Below are 21,393 nucleotides of genomic sequence, written 5' to 3'. Positions count from 1 at the left end.
CTAACTATGTAATATATATATATATATATATGTATGTATGTATGTATGTATGTATCTATATATATATATATATATATTGCTTTTTTAAACTAATGTTTAGAGAAAATTCAGTTAGAATCAAAATTAGATTTTGATTTTACTAGCTTTCCATACAAATTAAATTGTTTAGATTTTTTTTTTTCTCTAAACTAATAAGCATATTTTTTGTACTGTTTCTATTAAGATATTTTGTATGCAAATGTATTAAATGTAACAAACTTTAATTAAGTTGATTGATCCTGTGCATCTATCCCTATTTAATTTAGGAGATACTATTTGACCAATTTATTATTTTATTTTGTGTTATATTTGGTAGAATTTCACTGACAATAAGTGTGAATTGATATTGTATATGTAGTATTTAATAGTGATTACAATATTATATATGTAATAGAAATGTAATGAGAAACTTGACGTAAATGAAAATTACAAGGAAAAAACCATTTTAGTACTTTCAAATGTCTTGGTTGAATTATGTCCTATAGGTTTCATAACCCAAACTAACATCAATAGCACCACTACAATTCATCATTCCCGTGTGGTAGCACAGGTTGCGTACTAGCTTTTTATACTGGTTCAGCAAGAGGGAGAAAAGACTAATATAGAATAAACACTAAAACATGCTATATTAATTAAGATAGTGTTTTTAGATTGATTAGAGATCTAAAATGGATAAAATGTGTAACTTTTCTAAAATTATACCAAGTGTAACTTCACTAACTTGAAATATATATACATATATATATCTATATGTATGTATGTATATGTGGGAGAACCGTGTAGGGATATTGGGCTGTGGGCCATGCCGGAGGATGCCAAGGAGCCTGAGGACAACCAAGCATTAATAAGGACAAGTAGGTTAAGAGGCCGAGGACAAGGGTCAATAATGACGAATAAGTAATGTTTCCCCAAGAGCCAAACTTCCTTGGAAAGAAGAATGGGAGTCTGGAGCTTGATCACCCAACAAATACTGGGCAAGGGGCAACCATGATTGGGAGGATAAGCTTCAAAGAGATGAGTCAATAAAGAACTAAGAAATATCTGAGAAGAAGGCTGCTACCACCACATTGAATGCTTTGCACCTAACCAATTGGCTGCATTTATGTGGAAGTGATGCTTGAACAGTGATTTTTAGCCTTATAACTACACACAGAGACTTTAAGAAGGTTCTGATGGGACAAGCATTCAAGAGATCACTTGCTTGATCAACAAGTGGAAGGCTAAGATGAGGAGAAAGAGAATGAGTATATAAGGGAAGGGATTCCTTGACAGAAGGGGGATTTGATCTAAAAAAAAAAGAAAAAAGAGAAAGAGAGAGAGAAGAACTGTAAAAACTTAGAACTCCGTGTATTCACAAAAGTCTGCAAGTTATATAAGAACATACCTTCCTTGGATTTAATTGAGGAGTGCTTTTATTGTCAAATTATACTTCTCAATCATTAAAACACTAAACCAATCCATTGTGAACTATACTTGCTTTATTAAGTCTTCACTTGTTAAATCCACGCTCTAACAAATCTATTGTTGTAGGCTTATTGGGCCATCACTCATATCTGTTGGGCTGAGGGTCAATTTTGGTCCTTACAATATATATAATTGTTTTTACATTTTTGATTGTGTTATTATTATTTTTTTCATTTGTTGGACATTTTTTCCAAGGTAGCAAAAGTAATTAAATTTGTGCAAGAATACCAAATTTCTAATTAAATTTTTATCGTATAAATCTTAGAAAATTGACATAAGAAATTCATTATACTTAAATAATTAATGAACCACTTAAATAATTTATATAAAAATATATTTATTATATATTAATCTTTTTAATTATATAGAATAAATACTACAATATTGGTTATATATAATATCACTAAAAGAAGTTAAGAAATCTAAATGGTTAGGACTAATTTTAGTGAATTTACAAATATTTAATTTTAAATTAATTATTATAATTATAAATAAAAATATTTTCTTATATAGTGTGTGTCTATATATATATAAATAATCATTTAAATTCCTCTAATATAAATAGTTGATGTATAATTATATATAATTAATATATGCATTTATTTCGTTAGTTAATTCAATGAACTAATATTATGATGTAAATGAAAATTTATTGAGGTGTAAGCCTAAATAAAGAAAACCTCAAAGATTCTGCCACATTGTATAACCTCATGTTCTCTTGCATGAGATCTTTACATTTATGTTGGACTCAAATTGAAACAATGAACATAGTTTCTATAGGATTTCGATCTTTACTATTTACATAAATAGGAATCGAGTAAGCAAGAAAAGCTTGAAGAGGATCCATAGAAATGAACATTTAAATAAGCATAGATTGCTATAATAAGTAAAATAAGTACATATTGTTAGCCAAAATATTTTAATTTTTTTAAAAAAAACAATATATATATATATCAGGAACTAACAATAAAAAAAAAGTAGTGCATATATAATTAATTAATTGAATGAAGTAGCATTTACAATAAAAAGATCACAAGTGGCATACCCTTGTTACTCATGAATTTGATTGAATGAACATATCACTGATTTTGCCAATGAAATTTTGCTTTAAGCCAAACCATGTAATTACTACAGAAATAGTTTAAAAAAAGGGTATGCATCTAGCTAAAAGTTTCTATAGTCCTCTTTAGTTTCTACCATATGGTATACTGTAGACATCTCATTTTGTACCATTTACGACTCGAGCCCCTGTTCCCTAATGATAACATTACTCTAAGGCTCAAGGTTGATTTAAGGCCCAATATTGTGAAATCTTGACTTGAGGAAATATTTATGGAGTAAATAAAATTATTTTTGGAAGAATAAAACTATTTTTGGAAAAGAAAGGCTGTTGGAAACCCTAAGTGTGTGTATGCATACACGCAAATGCGTATGCACACTCAAGCCATGCGTGTGCATGCCTTAACCCTGAGTATGCGTATGCAGCTAGGTTCTAGAATTATATGAAAGGAAAGGTTTTTGCATTTAAATCTGTGTAGAATGAATCCTACATCGTCTGAGAGTTGCCCCACACTCCTATTCTACTATTATATAAATTCATAAAAGATATGCAAGATTTACTAGAAAATAGTGAATTAAAGAGGGAGTTTTTTACAAAACATCATCAATTCAAGTTTTACTTGGTTTGGACCTATTTTGGTCTTGGCATTTAAGTTCTAAAGCTTACTAACCTGCTAGTTTTGTTGTTGATTAGATTGACTGAGGGGAACAGTCAAATCACACTCTAAAGAGTTCTTGTGTTAAGGTAAAAGTTTCTAACTTTGACTTTTTACTTTTTTTTTTTGTTTTGTTATTTGTTTATATGCTTTATTTTTTTTAATACGCTTGTGTTAATTTAGATTTGTTTTACGTTTGTATCATAAGCATGTAGGTTGTTAGTTTCTTACTTTTCCTTAATCTTCTATTTTGGTTGCTGGGTTTAAGTTTCTGGGCGTGTATGTGTATGCATGCTTTATACATGTGTATGCATATTCGGAGTGTGCCTATGCATACAACTAGGATGCGCACGCACATTTTTACCCAAATACCTAGATTCCCGTTCCATTATTCTTTTATTGTTTCTTTCATATGTTTAGTCTTTGTTTAACATGTCTTTCTTTTGTTGAGTCTCTGTTTATCTGCTTCAACATGTTTTGTTTTGATTTAGTGTTTAGTTCTTGACTAGGGTCTTAGTTTGATTGAATATTATGAACATACACATGAGCGTGAACATGTATTGATGTATAGGTGTTGTGATGTAGTGAGGTAAGTCTTGCATGAATCACATGAGTAGGGTTGTCCATCAACTCGTCAGACTCGAACCACCCATCCAACTTGATCCGATCCGAAGGTCCACAGGCAGATCAGAATGCTCAGATGGGTCGGGTACGGGTCTCTTAGAGTTAAAATTTCGAGTTTTTGGTTCGGTTCGGTTTCCATATTTACTAACCCGTAGAAACTGACCCGACCCATGAGAAATTTAAAAGGAAAAACACGTTCAGTTCACACTCTAGTTTCAGATTCATGTTCTCCTCTCTCTCTCTCAAATCCCTAAACCTAGCCTCCTTCTTACCATCACCATTGTTAAGTTGATGCCACTGCCTTTGTCATTGACTTGTAGTCATCGTTGCACTCATTGTCCGTAGGTTGAGTCTCGCTCAAACCCCTCTCTGCCTCCTCTGATCTGCCATTCATCTTGTGCATCTGATGGTGAGTTAATTTTTTTTTTCCTTTTTAATTTCGCTTTGACCTGGTGATGGATGTGGTGATGGTGGATGATGGAGTGGTGGTGGTGGTGGTGTTGGTTTAGTATTTTCTCTCTCTTCGTTTTAGTTTCATAGATTTGGGGTTTGTGGACTCATTTTTGCTATTTGATTTTCTGTAGGTTTGGATTATGGTTTTTGATTTTCTCTAAGTTGACTTTTTGTGCTTGGATTTTGATTTCTATGTTCTTTAGGGCTGGATTTTTTTATTTTCTTTGGATTGATTTCTCTGATCTAGGTTTTGATTTCTCTATCTGCTTCAGACCCGAAATCACCCGATGGGTCTGACCCGCTCAACTGATGACCCGAGCCGACGAGTTTGACCCGAACATTCGGTTGGTCGTGGGTCCAATTTCCATTCACCCAATTCAATCGGGTCGGTTGTGGATCAGTCCCAAATCCAATCCGACCTAACTCGTGGACAGCCCTACACATAAGCATGCATTTGAACCTCTGAGTTTTAAGTTGCCTAATGTGCTTGGTTGAATGCCATGAGTTTAGTGCCTTTGCTTGAATGCTTTGATATGCTTGGTCATTCTTCCTTGTGATGCTGCCTTTGGTGATATATGTGTTATAATGTGATAGATGAATGCTAGGTTTAGGGGATGGTATGCCATGTTGGATGTTCTAGATGCATGATAGAGTGTGTGTGAGAGTTAGAATAACATGTTAAAAGACCATTTAATGAGATTAATATTTGGAACACAATGAGCGGAGGCCAACCCATGGGTCGGGTGGGGTTGGGTACCTAATACCTTTCTATCCCTATAACTAAACTCCGAACACATGCTTTGGTAAAGATCAGTCATTCCACAAGGGTGCTATATTTATGGTTCCTAGATCCAATCTAAATGACGACCCCATTTTACATCCTCTGCCATGGTTCACCCTAGGCCAAGGTGTACTTCTCACCTATTATGAGCGCATGCCCTTTTTTTTTTTTGCATCATAGATTATATGTCAAATATTAGTCCTTCCACAAGGGTGCTATATCTATGGTTCTTAGATTCAATCTAAATGACGACTCCATTTTACACCTTTCGCCAAGATCCACCCTAGGCCAAGGAGTACTTCTCATGGATTTAAGGAAACCCAAACCTGTTGCAGGCGCTTGTGCCCACATATATATACCACTTTTTGTTTTTTTTTTTTTTTTTTGCATCATAGATTATATGCCAAATATTTTTGGCTAGAATCCTATTAATTTTTTAAATTTTCCTAATGAACAAATGCTATCAAAATTTATGACCACAATATCTAAACTTATGATCATCTTTATGTTTATGATGGACCTACCACTTTCATGCATTTGCTTAAGAAAAAAACTTGCAATTCAAATGCATCACAAACAATTTAATCCAACTTGTTGTGAATTTCTTAATTGGCGGCAGGAGTATATCAAACTTCATATCAACAAATTGGTCTTCATGCCTAGTACCATAGCATCATTGACAATTCAAAATTTAATGTGAATATAGTTGAATGCAATATGACTATTAGTGATTATGTCATATTGCATACCATTTGACATTTTATGTAACATAGCAAGAGAAGTACTCATTATCTTAGAAAATAATCCTTACAATGTATATTCCATTGGTAAGATTGAATATTATCTTCAATTTGAGGAATCTTAATATACCACTCAAAATGAGAGAGAGAGAGAGAGAGAGAGAAGAGAGTGGTGAGACTGTTGAGGTTAGACTGTACATTTCCATTTTTTTTAGAGTGATTGTATATTTTCCTTTACTGTACATCTCCATTAATTTACACAGGAAGATCGAATTAAGACTTGAAAAATGAGTAGAAACGTTGGTTTTGTTAGATGAGATCATTGAATCTAGAGTGCAATTGTTGTTTTTAAAGAAATTGAAGAGTTTGTGTAGTCTAAAGGAAGCTTGTACAGAGAAAGAAAGCTTCTAAGTGCGTCATGATCTTGGCTTTCAAGAATCATCTACATGTGGAGGAGGAGAAAAAGAGTTTGTAAGTGGGTTAGAGTCTTGGCTTTTATCTAAATTTGGAAAAGGATCATGCTTGGGTCATAATATGTAAGAGAATAAGTGCCCGTTTGTTTCCACATTTTGAGCCCAAAAAGGGCTTTTTGAAAAAAGCCAAACCTAAAATTGCGTTTGGTTAAGCCCAAAAAGGCGGACAAACGCGGAAATTTTTATGGACCTCTGAGGGTCCATAAATGAAAACACGCACTGCTCGTTTTGGATGGGTTACCGTTGCTATAATAGAATTACGGAAATACCCATTCAATTATTCAGTTCTCTCACGCCTCCCATCTCTTCTCTCTGCTTTGCTCTGCCCTCTCCGTAAGTCTCTCTGCTCTGTCTTTTTTCTTCGTCTTCCTTTTCTTCTTCCTCTTCTTCTTCTTTCTTTCTGTCTTTCTGCGTGTTTATGGTTGTTTGGCCATGGGTTTGGGTATCGCTATTTCTGTAGTTTTGGATTGTGGTTTGTGTTATGGGTAATGATTTTTCTGTGTGTTTTTTGGGTTGATTTCTCATGGGTATGGGTTGGTTATGATTTCTCTGTTCTTTGGGTTGATTTCTCATGGGTATGGGTTGTTTTGATTTGGACTGAACCTGGGTTGATTCTCATGGGTCTGGGTTGGTTTTGATTTCTCTGTTCTTTGGTTGATTTCTCATGGATCTGGGTTTTGATTTCTCAAGTACCAAAAACATTGATCTGCTACCAAAAACCACCAGGTACCAACACTGATCTGAATTTTTTTTTTACCAAGTGTGGGAAATATTTTTTCTGATCTTGCTATGAATGGGTATTGTTCCTTTACATGTTTAGTTATTTGTTTTTGTTGATTGGAATTTACAGTGGTTTGAATCTTGCTATGAATGGTTTGTAGACTTGTAGCTCATAATTCTAATAGAAAAAAGAAAAAAGTTTGGGTTTGGGGTCTGAAAATCAGAGGAGAAAATTATCGTTGAAAGCTTCAGTTTTTCCATCATCATTGTGAAAATTATCTTAGCTATTATAGTATAATTTATGTATAAGCCTATCTATTTAGGAAACTAGATACTTTTGATGTAAAAAACTAAGGTTGTGATTGTTTAGTTTAGAGCTAGAATTACGAACCTAGTTTGATATGCTGCATCCTTGCACAGACTTAAGTGATTCACTCTTAATAAATGTTTTGAAAGTTATGCTTGGATTTGTTTTATGTGTTATAGCAAAGCAGCACTGCTTTGAACTGTATGATATGGATGCGTGCTTGGATGACTCTTAGGCTAATTGCTGTATTGCAAGGGTTGCCTTTGTTGCAGTTGAAGTTCCAGTGGTTTTTGTTATTAAGGTTTAGAAAGGCCAATTTAATGAAGAAATGTCACATCCAACACTTATATTTAATTTGTTTATTTTCATGAATTTCAATTAGCTTAATTAATAAAGAAATTTTTTGCCTTTGAATAAAGGACAAGAAATTGAGTTCAATCCGACCTTACCCGCTGCTTCCATGGATTAGATCCGGGTTCAATAGTTTTCTTCACAAGTAAGTCAGAGACATTTTCGAAAACTTTTTCATTTAATTATTTGTCGTTCCAACAAGAGAAGGCCTGGTTACTAGATTTTGAAGGATTGACGCTGTGATTGGTCTTTTTGAGTAAGTGAGTGTGAGAGATAATTAACTTATAAATATATTTTGGACAAAACAAATAATCTAAGGTAAAGTCTCCTTTAAGGCCTTTCAAATTTTAATTCTCTAATGAAATAGTATGTATGTTTAATGTGGCAGACAACAGAACCTAACCTAGAGCTGGCTAAGGGTATAGCCTAATCCTTGTGCACTAGTGCAAATTTGGCCGGCTAAATTTAATCTATAGGTTTATAGAAATGAACTTGATTGGGCAGTTCAAATTCCAATCTCTTGTTCTCACTGTCACCTGGCTTTATTTGTTTCATGTTTGTGTAAAAATTTCACCTTAATTACTTGAGTTTTGATAAATGAAATAATTAAGGAGTTATATATTGACCCATTTTCTAATCCAAGCAATATCTAGCTAGCAAGCACCTATCTCCAATTGTCATGTCTCAAAGAGAACAAAGCCTAGTGTGGCAATGAATTGAAGACATAACTCAGCTTTAACAACCAAGTTACAACTGGCTATTATTATTATTATTATTATTATTATACATATCTCAACAGATGTTTATTACATTTGCCTACTTCTCATATTGCCTTTAATTATGTCACGAACTATGGTTTGAGCAAGTCTCTGCATCTCCTAATTATATATCTTGTGCTTCATAGTTGAAGTTCCAGTGGATCTATTTGGACAATGTTGGGTGTTATATGCAAGGAAAGGCAATCATGTAACTTTATTTTGTTACTAACATGAATAAATAGTGAAACCAGCCATCTAGGATTGAGCTCTTTACAGTCTTTTCATATCTTTTTTCTCCTTAGCTTGTCAACAATTTATGTTTGGAATTTGCATTTTGTATGAGCCCTGAAGTTTATAAGATCTATTAATTTATCTTTTCTAGTCTGTCATAACCTGAATTTCCATAGTTTTCTTATTTTTCAAGTTTTATGGCTCTCTAAGTGTGCTGCTATTTGTCATGGTGCTTGAGTACAAGAGTGCATCATGTATGTGGCTGCTTTTGCTAGTTTCGCAATTCTAGCTCTAATAGATACTTTTGCTAAGAAAATGTGTCCCTGGCCCTGTTCTAGTGTTTCTCAGCAACCAAACAGTGGCTGTGATTGGTTAGGATTGTAGAGACAAAGTTTAATAATGATTAGTCTTTTTGTTTGCTTGATTTTGTTCAATATTGGAAAGAAAATGATTGTTACGTCAGAGTTAATATTAGTTTCTGCACTACTAGTTAATCAAATTATAACATCAGTAGGGACTAGAGAGAAGGTGGAGGTTTCAAATATTAATAGTATTGCAGTGTTTTTGTATTGTATATAGGCAGGAGGATTGTTTAGTTGTTTTTGCCTGTGGATGACAATGTGTATTGAGAGATTTGGGGAAATTATTGAGTACCGTCTACTTATTTTTGTTTAGATTTTGTTATTATTTCTGGGAATGTTCAGTTATTTCTGAAAAGCCTTTTTCTATTGTAACTACTCATTGGCTTGTTTTTATGGCTTTGCTAATATGCTTCAACCTCACTGGTTAACTTTATAGATGAGTAAAAACACAACTTCCAACCTCGAGGCAAAAAAGGCTAGAGCATAATAGTGAAGCAGATAGCAATTATGAGTAGAACTCAGGATCTTTAATAGACCCTGCGATGGTGGTTCTTCGTGATTCCATTGCTAATTCCATCTGGGAGGATAATAATTAGTAGTTGTCTTTTTTTTTTTTTTAATTTTTTTATTTTATATAATATCATGCAGTACAATTTAAACTTGGGTTATTGGCATGTATTTTATCATCTTTTTTACATTTTTGTGTTGTACAATTTAAACTTGAGTTATTGATATGTATTTTATATGTTTTTACATTTTTATGTAGTACAATTTAAACCTAGATTATTGGTGTATATTTTATCATCTTTGTACATTTTTATTTTGTGCTTCATGATGATGGAAATTATTTATGTGGGGTCTGACAATTCGTGGCCTAGGCCCGTTCTACGTTTGGGCCCAAGGCCTAAGCTGAGGAGAGCTGTTTCCGAGGACGCCTAATGAAAGCCCAAGAAGGGCATGAGGACATGGCCGAGGACGATCTTATGCTCAGCACCTCCCAAAACACCTGGGGAAAGGGGGCAAACTCGGTACAGGGGCAGGGCAAGGGAAGAAGCCGCCAACACAATAATACAGAATCCTGCATCTGACAAGCCCATACTCCAAACCATACCCTTATGCTTTTCCAACAACCCCCAACCACTCTAGGTATGGGTTGGTTGGACAGGTCTGCACCCCAAAAAGTAAAACTAACACGTGGACACAAAAAAAGGGAAATGAACACTAGTATAAAAGGAAAGGAAAACAAAGCAATGGGGGGCCGGATCCCCCAGGAGGAGGGAACATCCTTGCAAAAGGGAGACAGGGAAGGATACATGGCTCCTCGGACACTGTCCGAGGACTTAAGTCTTACAACCCATACTAATGAAGGGCTTAGTTAGTCAAGTCAAGTCCGTCCATACATAAGTTCCCGTAGAAACTACGACTAAACCGCTCACTTGTGCCCAAGGTCATGTCTTTCAAGCCCACTCTCTACAAATTATATTGTTGGGGCCCTTTACATACGAGCCCAACGTCGTTCGTGGGTTGTTAAAAATCGAGTCCCTACAATTTAGATTTAATTAATATTAATAAGAAGTCATTAATAGTAATAACAAATAATTATGACACTAAAAAAGAAAAATTGCCCAAACATTATTAAAATAATACCAATAATATATTATTATTATTATTATTATTATTTTTTTAGTAAGTATATGAAATAGATGATTTAATAAGTATGAAATAAACTCACATCCCAAAAAAAAAAAAGTATGAAATAAATTCCCTTATATATACATTGTCCTTTTTGGTAATTTATCCCTTAAACTACCATTTTTATAAATACTAGCCAAACACTCAGTTTTTTTATTATGCACTTTTTAACCGCTTTTACCAAACACTCAGCCTTTTGAAACTCCACTTTTTCATTATGCACTTTTAATAAAACTCCACTTTTTCATTATACACTTTTACAAAAAGCTGAACCAAACTCACCCTAAGTAGGCTTGGGCTTTTCATAAGGTTTGGTATGATTTAGTGTAATTTTCAACAGTAGCCCATCTTTTAGATAACAGTAAAAAAAAAAAATAATAATAATATGATCTTTTGGGTAACAATAAAAAAGAGTTAATGAAAAGAGGTTAAAAAGATGATAATAAACCCAGACCATTTATAGTGAATATAGCCTAGTCCCCTCTGTTTTTTTTTTTTTTTTTTTGAGAGGGAAATCTAAGCATGATGCGAAGAGATAATAATAAACCCGAACCATTTATAATGAATAGCCCAGTACCCTCTCTGTTTTTTTTTGGAAGGGAAATGTAGGTAGGAAGAGGAGATGATAATGAACCCAAACAATTTATATTCAATAGCTCAATAAGCCATATTGTTAGCCAACAAATAAACAATCCTGTTTATAAAATCCTAACATTGTAGACAACCTGTATCTTTTTTATCCTTGTGCATTGCATGGACATTTGGCTAATAACTATAATATAATTCTAAATTACATTGTCAAAATAGAACCTTTGACCTGTTTCATAGTGTCGAGGATCCCCTCTCCCGACTCACTCACATGCCAACTCTCCCTTTTGTGCCACTGGACTAAAAAAGGTATGGTCTTTATGAGAATATAAGAGCATATCCACCTAGACATTATTTTTTAATTTTAATTTTTTACATTACATAAGGGTGCTTGCTTAGTGCTAAGTATCTAATGGATTAAAAAAGAAAACTTTTCCCTTATTAGTCAGAGTACAAGTGTACTCTTTAATCCTTAAGGTATGCTTAGTACACTGAATGTAGATTACATTAAAAATAATAATCTTTATTACTAAGAATAGAAGACATTGTAATGGAGTTAACACCATGATTTTGGGCATTTTCTATTCCAATTTAATTTCTTTCAACTAATCTTTTTTTGAAAGTGAGTTTCAACTTATGGGCTACGGCGTCTGCTTCTAATGATAGTTCTATCATTAGACCAAGACATTAATTGATTTTTGGTGTAAATAGGGATTGAACCCTAAATCTCTTATTCAACCATCAAAGACTTTACCAGTTAAGCTAACTAAAACTCACTTCCAACTAATCATTAAACCATGTAATTAAGATATTAGATTGAAGATTTAAACTATAAATTGAGTTGAATATTATTTTTTGAATTAATTTTAAAATTTTAAATCTTAGCCTTTTAGGGTTGGTTTTAGACATAGGGATTTTTGCGTTTCTGCTATTATTCAACTTAGTTTAATACTCTTGAATGAAATTAAGGTTCATAATTGAAGATTATAGCTCTTAGTTTGGTCAGTAAAAACAATGGTCACATCATAGTGATCTAACATTAAATTAGGGCTTTCGAATCTGGTATGGGTTTCAGGAAATTAGATTAAAAAAAAAAAAAAATGGAATTGGGACATATAAATATATTTTTTTGATGGGTGGGACATATAATTTAGTTTTTCTGAGGTAATTCATAAAAAATTGCTAAGGTTAGGACTTTTGATGATTTATTTATTTATTTGTTAAATCGAAAACGAAGATGCATTATGCATATAGAAAATTGAGATATCCCATTACAGGTTTGAACATTTTCTTGGATATGATGATCAAAGGATTATAATTAGTTAGATTTAATGTTTGTTATTAAATAGGGATTTTTCCTTAAATTAGGGTATTTACCAAATTTATATAATATTAAAAAGTTAAAATATAGCATTAATTGTTGCTACGCTTTTTTTGAGCCACATTAGCATATTATTTCAGTCCATTAAATCAACTTTGGTCCACTTCGATGATGCTATGAGCGGAGAGGTTTATGTAGAAGAGGAGCTAATTCATTGACAATTATGTCACATTCTTAGTGTAATATTAATAAGGTCATGATAAAATTACATTTTTCTTATGTGTGATTAAAGTATTGTATTTTTTTGGATAAAAAAAAAGTTCTGTATTTTTTTTTTTCTAATATAAGTGATAAATTTACTTAAATTTGCTTTATTTTTTAGTCATTCAAGATGCATACAAAATGAATAATTTGTATGGAGCACTAAATATAAAATTTCAATCACACATTACATTATTTACAAATATCCCGCCTTATATTATTTTACAAAAGTATAAGATGAGAAAACCTAAATCTTTAGCGCAATCACAACCATGATCTAGTGAGAAAAAACCAATACAACCTGCACAAATTGTTTTATCTAATCTAATATGAAGATCTACTGAATCAAAAAGTTAAAAAGTCTAAATATGTTAGCGAACTCACATCAACTTATGCAAAAATTTCTATCTATCTTAGTATAATAATCAACTTTTTTTATTTTACATATCCACTTTTCAAAACATCTCCCATAAGATTATTTATTTTACATTATATTTCATTAAAATATCAATTTTCCTTGTTTTTTTAATTGTTTCTGTTTCTTCACAAACAAGAAGAACCATCTACTATCTTCTTTCAAGGATATGTAAAGAAAGAATAAAAAATAAATAGTGTTAGCATAAATTACATAGTTACTATAGCAACAATGCATATATTAACACAATTTGAGCTTGTTTATTGTGGGTAGTTTTTGGAAAAATTTTTGTAAATTTGACACATTTTTCTACTATACACCCTCTATGTGAGTGCTCTTAAAATGTATTTCAAAATTTAAAACATGTATGAATTAAGATGATTTCTTAGCATTTTTGTTAATGGAAATAAGCAGTTTAATTTATAATGTGAACTCTTTTTTTTAACTCATCATCTAATGGAATAACTAAATTTATAACACAACTAGAATTAGTTTCACGTCTTCCTCTATCAATGTAACTTAGGGCACATTTGATACACTGTAATGATCATTACATGGGAATAGGAATAAGTATTACAAGAAATACATTAAGTAGCAATGTAATAAATATTACTATTCATTAGTTTAGTGACCATTTAGAAATAAAATCGTGAATATACATCCATAATTTAGTAGAATATAAAAAGAATGTGTAATTAAATCATTTTTAAGTCAAATTTCCTAAAATACACTTATTTAGATGTTCAAAATAGAGCTAATAATTAACAACAAGGAAAATTTATTTTCTTTCTTTTTGAAAATGTGGCAACTAATGGCTTTTTAGGAAATTTTTTTTTAAAATTATTACATAAGATGAAGGAATAAATATTCAGTACTTTTGATAAGGAATAGTTATTCCTCATTTTGAAGAATAACTATTCATAAGGAATAATTATTCATTGTAATAAAAACATAACCAAACAACCAAATAATTATTTCATAGGAATATCTATTACATTACTGTATTTATTACAGTCTACCCAAATGTGCACTTAGGCTTCCCACATTGATTACGTTATTGCAGATAAAAATTATACAAAATCTAGACATATTTTGATTTTGTTTTGTTATAGAGTTTATCGAGCTTTACTGCAGTGTTTACTCTAAACTATGAATCATTTGTAATGTTCCCCTTCAACTATAAATTTTTGTGATCAATCCCATTTGAATCATTAATTTAATGACAATATTGAAACATTCATTTTGAGAAATCATATGACTACAGCAATCATATGACTATCAATGGATAGTATGAAAGATGGAGAGACTAAACAAATACCTATTACTACATCTAATGAAAACATGCACTTTAAAGTGAGAGTAGTTGCTATTGAATTGGATATACATCAACAATTACAAATACACTATATATGCCCTACATGGCCATTTGGTACTCCTTACACTCATATTATCTCCCCATCCACGTACCCGTTGATGGCGCCTGACTCTTTTTCACCTGGAACGTCATCCTCTTCAACTTTTTTGTACACAAAACGCATAGCGATACATACATAAATACACAAATTCAAGGCACTTAACCCAGCCAACACCCAATAGAAGTAATCAAGATGGGCACGGTTGATATTGTCACCAAGCCATTCTTCACCATACCTTGAACTAATTGCCTGAACCATAGAAATAATTGCACTACTAATGAAATTTCCAATTCCGGTAACACTAAGGTATACTGCTGCTCCTAAGCTTCTCATTGCCTCTGGCATTTGAGCATAAAACAGCTCTTGGAGCCCAACATATGTGAATATCTCAACCAAACCAGTAATTATATATTGTGGTAGTAGCCACCATACTTTCATTGGTACAATTGATTTAGGATAGTCTAATAGGTTATACTCTTTTACAACATTGATCCTTTTGGCCTCTACTAGAGCTGAGACAATCATGATAAATATAGAGAGAAATAGACCAGTGCCTATCCTTTGTAGCACAGTTATGCCAGATGGGTGTCCCGTGAATTTTCTAGCAATGGGGACAAAAACTCGGTCATAGATGGGCATATTGAGTAGGATTGTGAGGCCAACAAGGGCTTGAAGTGAAGCAGGGGGAATGATAAAATGGGGTGTAATGGATCGCTGCAATGTACTACCTTGCTTTACAAAGAAGGTATTCATTTGGGATATGACTATGGCGAACATTAAGCAACTCAACCATATGGGAAAAAGGCGTAGAACAAGCTTCACTTCTTCCACTTGATGTAAAGAGCATAGCCTCCAAGGATCCCGAATTGTTCTAATGGCGTCAAGGTTATCAATAATCATTGCCTTGTCCAAACATCTGCAGTTTGTAACTAGCTTATAAGACAAATCCTCTCTTAGAAGAGAACTAGAAATCAAAAACATGAATCATCAATACTGAAAGAAGTATCATTATTTTTACAATCTGCTTTACCTGTGAGTCTAGAGTCTAGACTTGTTCCAATTTTGTTTCCTGAGACAGCAATTAAAATAAATAAAAGGCCTCAAATTGTATCAAAAAATCCCAAAGACACATACCTCAGCTGATTTGTATGGGCCAAAGTCTGAGTCTTAGGTTGACCCGGTGCAAGGAGCCCATCTCCATGACAAACACTACAATTGTCAAACTTCTGCTTCACGCGCCACTTCCTCACGGCTGCCACTAGTACCTGTGCCACTGTAGTTAAGGGGCTCCCTATGGGGCCTTGCTTACGGTACCTCTTAATTCCTAGCAAGAACGTTATCAATGCCACTGCCATTGCTATTGCCAACATTCCTATTCCTGCAGTCCAGCCAACATTATCCTGAAAGCATAATATATAATTAGAAATTTTGCAATTGTAGCCAATTGTGTATTCGAGAATCTAACATGGTTGTAAGTTATTTACATGCTGCTGCTAAGAAAATGAAAAATAGAAAGACTTAATTCTGATAAATTATCACTTGTATCAAAAGTTTAAACAGATAAGAAATCAAAAGTTTAAACAGATAAGAAAGAGTAAATTGACTATTTATCCTAAAAATTTAGGTTGTTATAATTTTTAAAAAAAATTATTTAACCATTATTTTAATAAATTCCAGACTTTTTATGTGCACATTTTTTTAGAAATTGTTGGCTAAGCATAAGCTATAGGATCATCTAATATCCATCAGTTTTTTTTATTTTTTTCCCTCTAATCTAATATACATCATAGTCATGAATTATAGTATGTGAGATTCTCCTTCTTGACAATGAGTAGATAGTCCAAAATTTGAGATACTCCATGCACCACTTACTTTCTTCTTTTTCATAAAAAGCAATCAAAACATTTAAACAATGCATCCGGTTAACGGGTGCCCTTATGGAATTTGGTAATGAACTATTTTAAGGAATTTTTTATACCACTTTTATGGGAAATATAAAAAATAGTTGTCAAAAAATCAATTGATTTTTCCTTTCCCATAAAAAGTTTCTAAAAGTATTTCCTAAACAAATGCCCTTAGGCATCTGTTAACAAAATCCTTAAATAATTACTTGAACCTCTTGAGTTTGATTCATAAAAAATTCCGGACAAAGTTACATCAATTAAAGTATAAAGTTATTGTTACATTAGTTTGTAAGCGTTTTGTAATAAATTTTTTACAAACTTTAGCATTTTCTGAAATTTTTTTACCTCCACGTATATCGCTACCAAAATAGCAGAACATTGGCCAGCCACTATTCCCCAGAACCACCAGTTAAAGAATGAGCTCTTGACCTTCTTATCCTCAAGTGAATCCTCCTCAAATTGGTCTGCTGCAAAGGTTTGGACACATGGTTTGTGCCCACCTTCCCCGACTGCTATTATGTAAAGTGCTACAAAGAATATTGCTTTACGATAATCCAATGGAACTACTGAGACCGACAATGTTAACAAAATCATTCCCTATCATCGTGTAAAAGCCATAAACACAAGATTCAGAAGCATAAACACATAATGAAATCTAACAATAAAGGGTTATGTCTAAAAGATAAAAATGACATATACATGTGCGTGTATGCCTAAAAGATAAAAATGAATATGTGTGTGTGTGTGATTAGATTGTAAATTCAAAAGTTGCAAATGTGTAAACGTAGTTTATAAGTTTTGACCTCAAGGAACTTGATATAGATCTATTATTGTATAATTTTGATGGGTTATGCCATAATATTGTAAACCTTCTTAAATGCAATGACTTCCCAATTAATGGAACATTGTTTCACAAAGATGATTTGTTTTTGTGGAGAATTACTATTAAATATCAATTAAGGGTGTGACTCTTGAAATTGACCTCTCTATGCAGAACAAATATATTTCTGCGCTTGCCTATAAGTACCCCGGGGCATTCATTTGGACAGCAAATTCAACTCAAAGCCCCTAAGTCTGTGATCACCACCTTAATGGATCTGCCATCCACATTAGGGATCAACAAGATTGCCCCTATTTTACTTGAAATGAAAATAGTTTATTTCATATATTTTTTTTTGCTGAATAAAAAAATGGGGTCTTCTATAGGAACTCATCGATCTCAAGTCACGTGACAACAACAATGAGTAATATCACGTTTACTACCAAGCCAGGGTTATCGTTCTAGAAACAACATACGTAATATTTATTTATTAAATACTCTGCATATAACTCACCACAAGATAAATGACTGAAGCCAAAAGGATTGTGTTGAACCGACCGAACAATGAATCGGCAACAAAGGCTGCAAACAAAGGGACGATATAGGATACGCCAGCCCAAGTGTTGACATTCTTAGCCGCTGTGGAGATAGGCTGGTGAAGTTCATTTGTGAGGTATGTGATGAGGTTTGCAGCCAAGCCAAAGAAAGCAAATCGCTCTGCTACTTCAACAACTGTAAGCAAAAAAGAAAAAGTGTAAATTATAAAGAGCACTTGAAAGATGAACATAAAGCTGATCAAAGAGGCAAGTGTTCTTACAAAAGATGAATATGGCAGCGTTCCAACCACCAATGAGGGGCTTTTGTTGTGCAGAGTCGACCTGCTTCTTGGTATCTTTATGGCTATTATGAATCATTACTAGTGCTTTAACAACAGTTATCAATTCAGGATTGGTGTAAAGGAATGGAATTTGATATAACAAAATGTTTGATGGTGCTATTTGGACAATTGGGTCCTTTTATATGCATGAAAATGAAATGCTCTTCGAGTCATTGACCACACTGATGTGGAATTGTACATTGTCTCAATGCATGCCAGTTTCTGAATAACAAAAAAGGGAAGGGAAAAAAAAAATTAAAGAAAACAGAGTCCAATAGTAATATGACATGTTTGCTACACCGAATGAAAACTGCAATAAGAATGGTAATTGCCTAATTGGGAATAAAAGATGTACGTAAGCAGCTAAGAGGGTTTAAAATTTACTTTACCAGAGGCAATTAAATCATAAATATTGTTAAAATTTACTCACCAGCCTCCCTGATTTTGGGAAAAGATAATTCTCCCAAATTTTGCTTCTCATAAAAAAAAACAAAAAAAAAAAGCATATGCCCATGGTCCATCAAGATACATACAGCAATTTAATTATTATTATTTTTTTCAACTTCCATATAAAAAATAATCCTTCCAAACTCAAATAGCTATTCAAAATAGAATATACACATATTGCTCATCATAACTTTTCTTTACTAAAAAAAAAAAAAAAAAAAGCAAATCCCTCCATAACTTTCCTTTACCTGATGCGGTGCTGCCGTTTGGCTCCCTCCAGACCAGTCTGGTGCTGTGAGCAGTAGTATTTCTATCTGAATCTGTGTCTGTGCGACTGCGAATAATGATGGTAATATCATATCTGCTACTTGCTGTAAGTTGTTGACTTTGTTATATGATTGGTTCTGTACTGATATTTCAAAAGCTGCACGTTTGTTTTGTAGTGATTTCCGAAAGCTACTTCATATATATCTTTTAGGATTTTTAGAGCATTAGTGCACTAGCATTGGGTTGCCATTGCTATTTTACAATCTAAGCCATTCAAAACTTACTCCATTCGGATCTTTATTTATTTTATTTATTTTTGTTTTAAGATGCGGTCGTGTGTGAAGATAAAAAGTGCGGTTGTGTGAAGATAAAAAGTGAATTAAAAAAAGAAAAGGACAATACGTTTTATTATTTTATTGAATTGTATATAAAAATAAAAATAAAAAGTAGAATGTAAAATGAGTGGTAGAATAATTTGGTAAAATAAATAATATAGTGTTTAAGGGTGTAAAATAGAATTTTCTTTTTTCATTGGATAGTTTAGATTCTAAAAACTTACTTTATTTATTTTACAATTTCATTTTACAACTACATCACAGTTTCTATTTTTAGATACAATTTAATAAAATAATATAAACTACTTAATAAAAAAAAAATACTCCACTCTCTCTTTCCTCCTTTCCTCTTTTCTCCAATTGGCAACCACCACACCCGCATACATAACTAGCCACCTCCTCCACGACCAAAACCAGCCTCTCCTCCACAACCAAAACCAACCTCCATCGCCACCACAATTAGTATCCATCCAAATATCAATACCATAGCAAAAAAAAAAAAAAAAACTAAACCAAACATATTTTGGGTCTCAATCCTCACTGAATCCAAATCTCCAGTTCTATGACATCTCAGCTCTTAAGTTCAAGGTGAAAGAAGCAGAACCATCGAAGGTAAGGGGACATGGCCGCACTGGCCCAAACATCCACCAATCAAACCAACACCTAAACAACCACCCAACCAACATCCAAAGCCACCCAAACACCCAGCAACTACTGGCGAGCAAAGCCCACCATCCACAACCACAGCAAGTGAAACGGAAACCCAGAAATGAAAAATCTTCAAGCCGCCGCTGCTATCACCGTCTTCCTACCCTTGTCGCCGCAGTCCCTTGCTTCTACCGTCGCTGCAACCTTCAAGCTTCTTAACCGAGAGAGACAGAGCCGAGATGTGAGAGGGAGGAAAGCTGAGAGTTGTGCTTGAAGAGAGAGAAAGATGAGATAAAATAATAATTTCTAAATAGAACCAACTGTTCACAGGATGTAAAGAAATTTACATTCCCATCCCTGGATGCGGGGTTATTTTTCTTGTTTAGTTGCTAAAATAGCAACTTGGGGGGTTTTTACACCCCCATTGCCTTTAGTGGTTTTTTTTTTTTTTTTTTTTTTTTTTTTTTTGCTAGGTGATTTTGCGAGGGCTAAAACCCCCGAGCATCAGAACCCCTGAGCTAAAGGTCACTAAGGAGACCGGGTACCACTTGGGTCAACAAGCCCGGTGGTTTTGGGCTATGAAGTTTTGTCCTATATAGTGATATATATATATATATATATATATATATATATATTTACATTCCCACCCCGGATATGGGGTCATTTCTCTTGTTTGGTTGCTAAAATAGCAATGAGGTTTTTACACCCCCAGCTTTAGTGGTTTACAACATGCTCACACTTAAGAATTTATTTTATTTTACCACAGCACACTCTTGGTGCAGTAGTCACTCCACAAGTATAAATATTTGTGAGGTGTAAGGGGTAAGGGTCGGGGGTTCAAGTCTCCAAGAGGGAGTTTCACACACATATACACTTAGATTAGGCTAGAGTAGAAATTCTATCTTGTATAAAAAAAAATTATTTTATTTTTAAAGTAATAAAGTTTTGTCTTATATAGTGATATATATATATATATATATATATCTCCTAATTATGTGTGTGACCAATTATTTGGTATCGTGTGTTTATTTTATTCAGTAAATTGGTCTATTATTAAAAAAATATCACATCATCACGTTGTTAGGTTATTAATATATATATAATCGAATCCTTTGAAAATTCCACAATTTTCCACACCAAGACAATATTAAAAAAAAAAAAAAAAACATAAACCCGACCCCGATATACGCTTTGCCTTCTCTTTCTCCAAAATACAGACCTTAGGCTCCTTTTATTAGCTCCCCCAACCCAACACTCCTCCAACGTTCAGACCCAAGGTAGATCTCCTTCCTCAGACCCACGACAAAGACACCATCCCCACAAAAAAAAAAAAAAAAAATGAAAAAAAGAAGAAGCTAAAACTCGGAATTTTTTCTTGAATTCTA

At 33.2% G+C, this 21,393-nt stretch overlaps 1 protein-coding gene across 1 annotated transcript; it reads right to left on the bottom strand.

Annotated features, from left to right (window-relative positions):
• Positions 1–14,602: 14,602 nt before the first annotated feature.
• On the bottom strand, positions 14,603–19,140 carry LOC115987088 (protein NRT1/ PTR FAMILY 5.4-like). Its single transcript, XM_031110543.1, has 6 exons — positions 19,007–19,140; positions 18,252–18,533; positions 17,949–18,166; positions 16,960–17,211; positions 15,845–16,110; positions 14,603–15,626 (listed from the first exon to the last, which is right to left on the bottom strand). The coding sequence occupies exons 2-6, from the start codon at positions 18,346–18,348 to the stop codon at positions 14,738–14,740; spliced, it is 1,722 nt and encodes a 573-aa protein (XP_030966403.1). The 5' UTR covers positions 18,349–18,533; positions 19,007–19,140; the 3' UTR covers positions 14,603–14,737.
• Between the last annotated feature and the right edge of the window lie 2,253 nt (positions 19,141–21,393).

The sequence above is a fragment of the Quercus lobata genome, chromosome 4 (genome assembly GCF_001633185.2).
Source record: "Quercus lobata isolate SW786 chromosome 4, ValleyOak3.0 Primary Assembly, whole genome shotgun sequence".
Lineage (NCBI taxonomy): Eukaryota > Viridiplantae > Streptophyta > Magnoliopsida > Fagales > Fagaceae > Quercus > Quercus lobata.
This window is presented reverse-complemented; position numbering and strand designations above follow the sequence as displayed.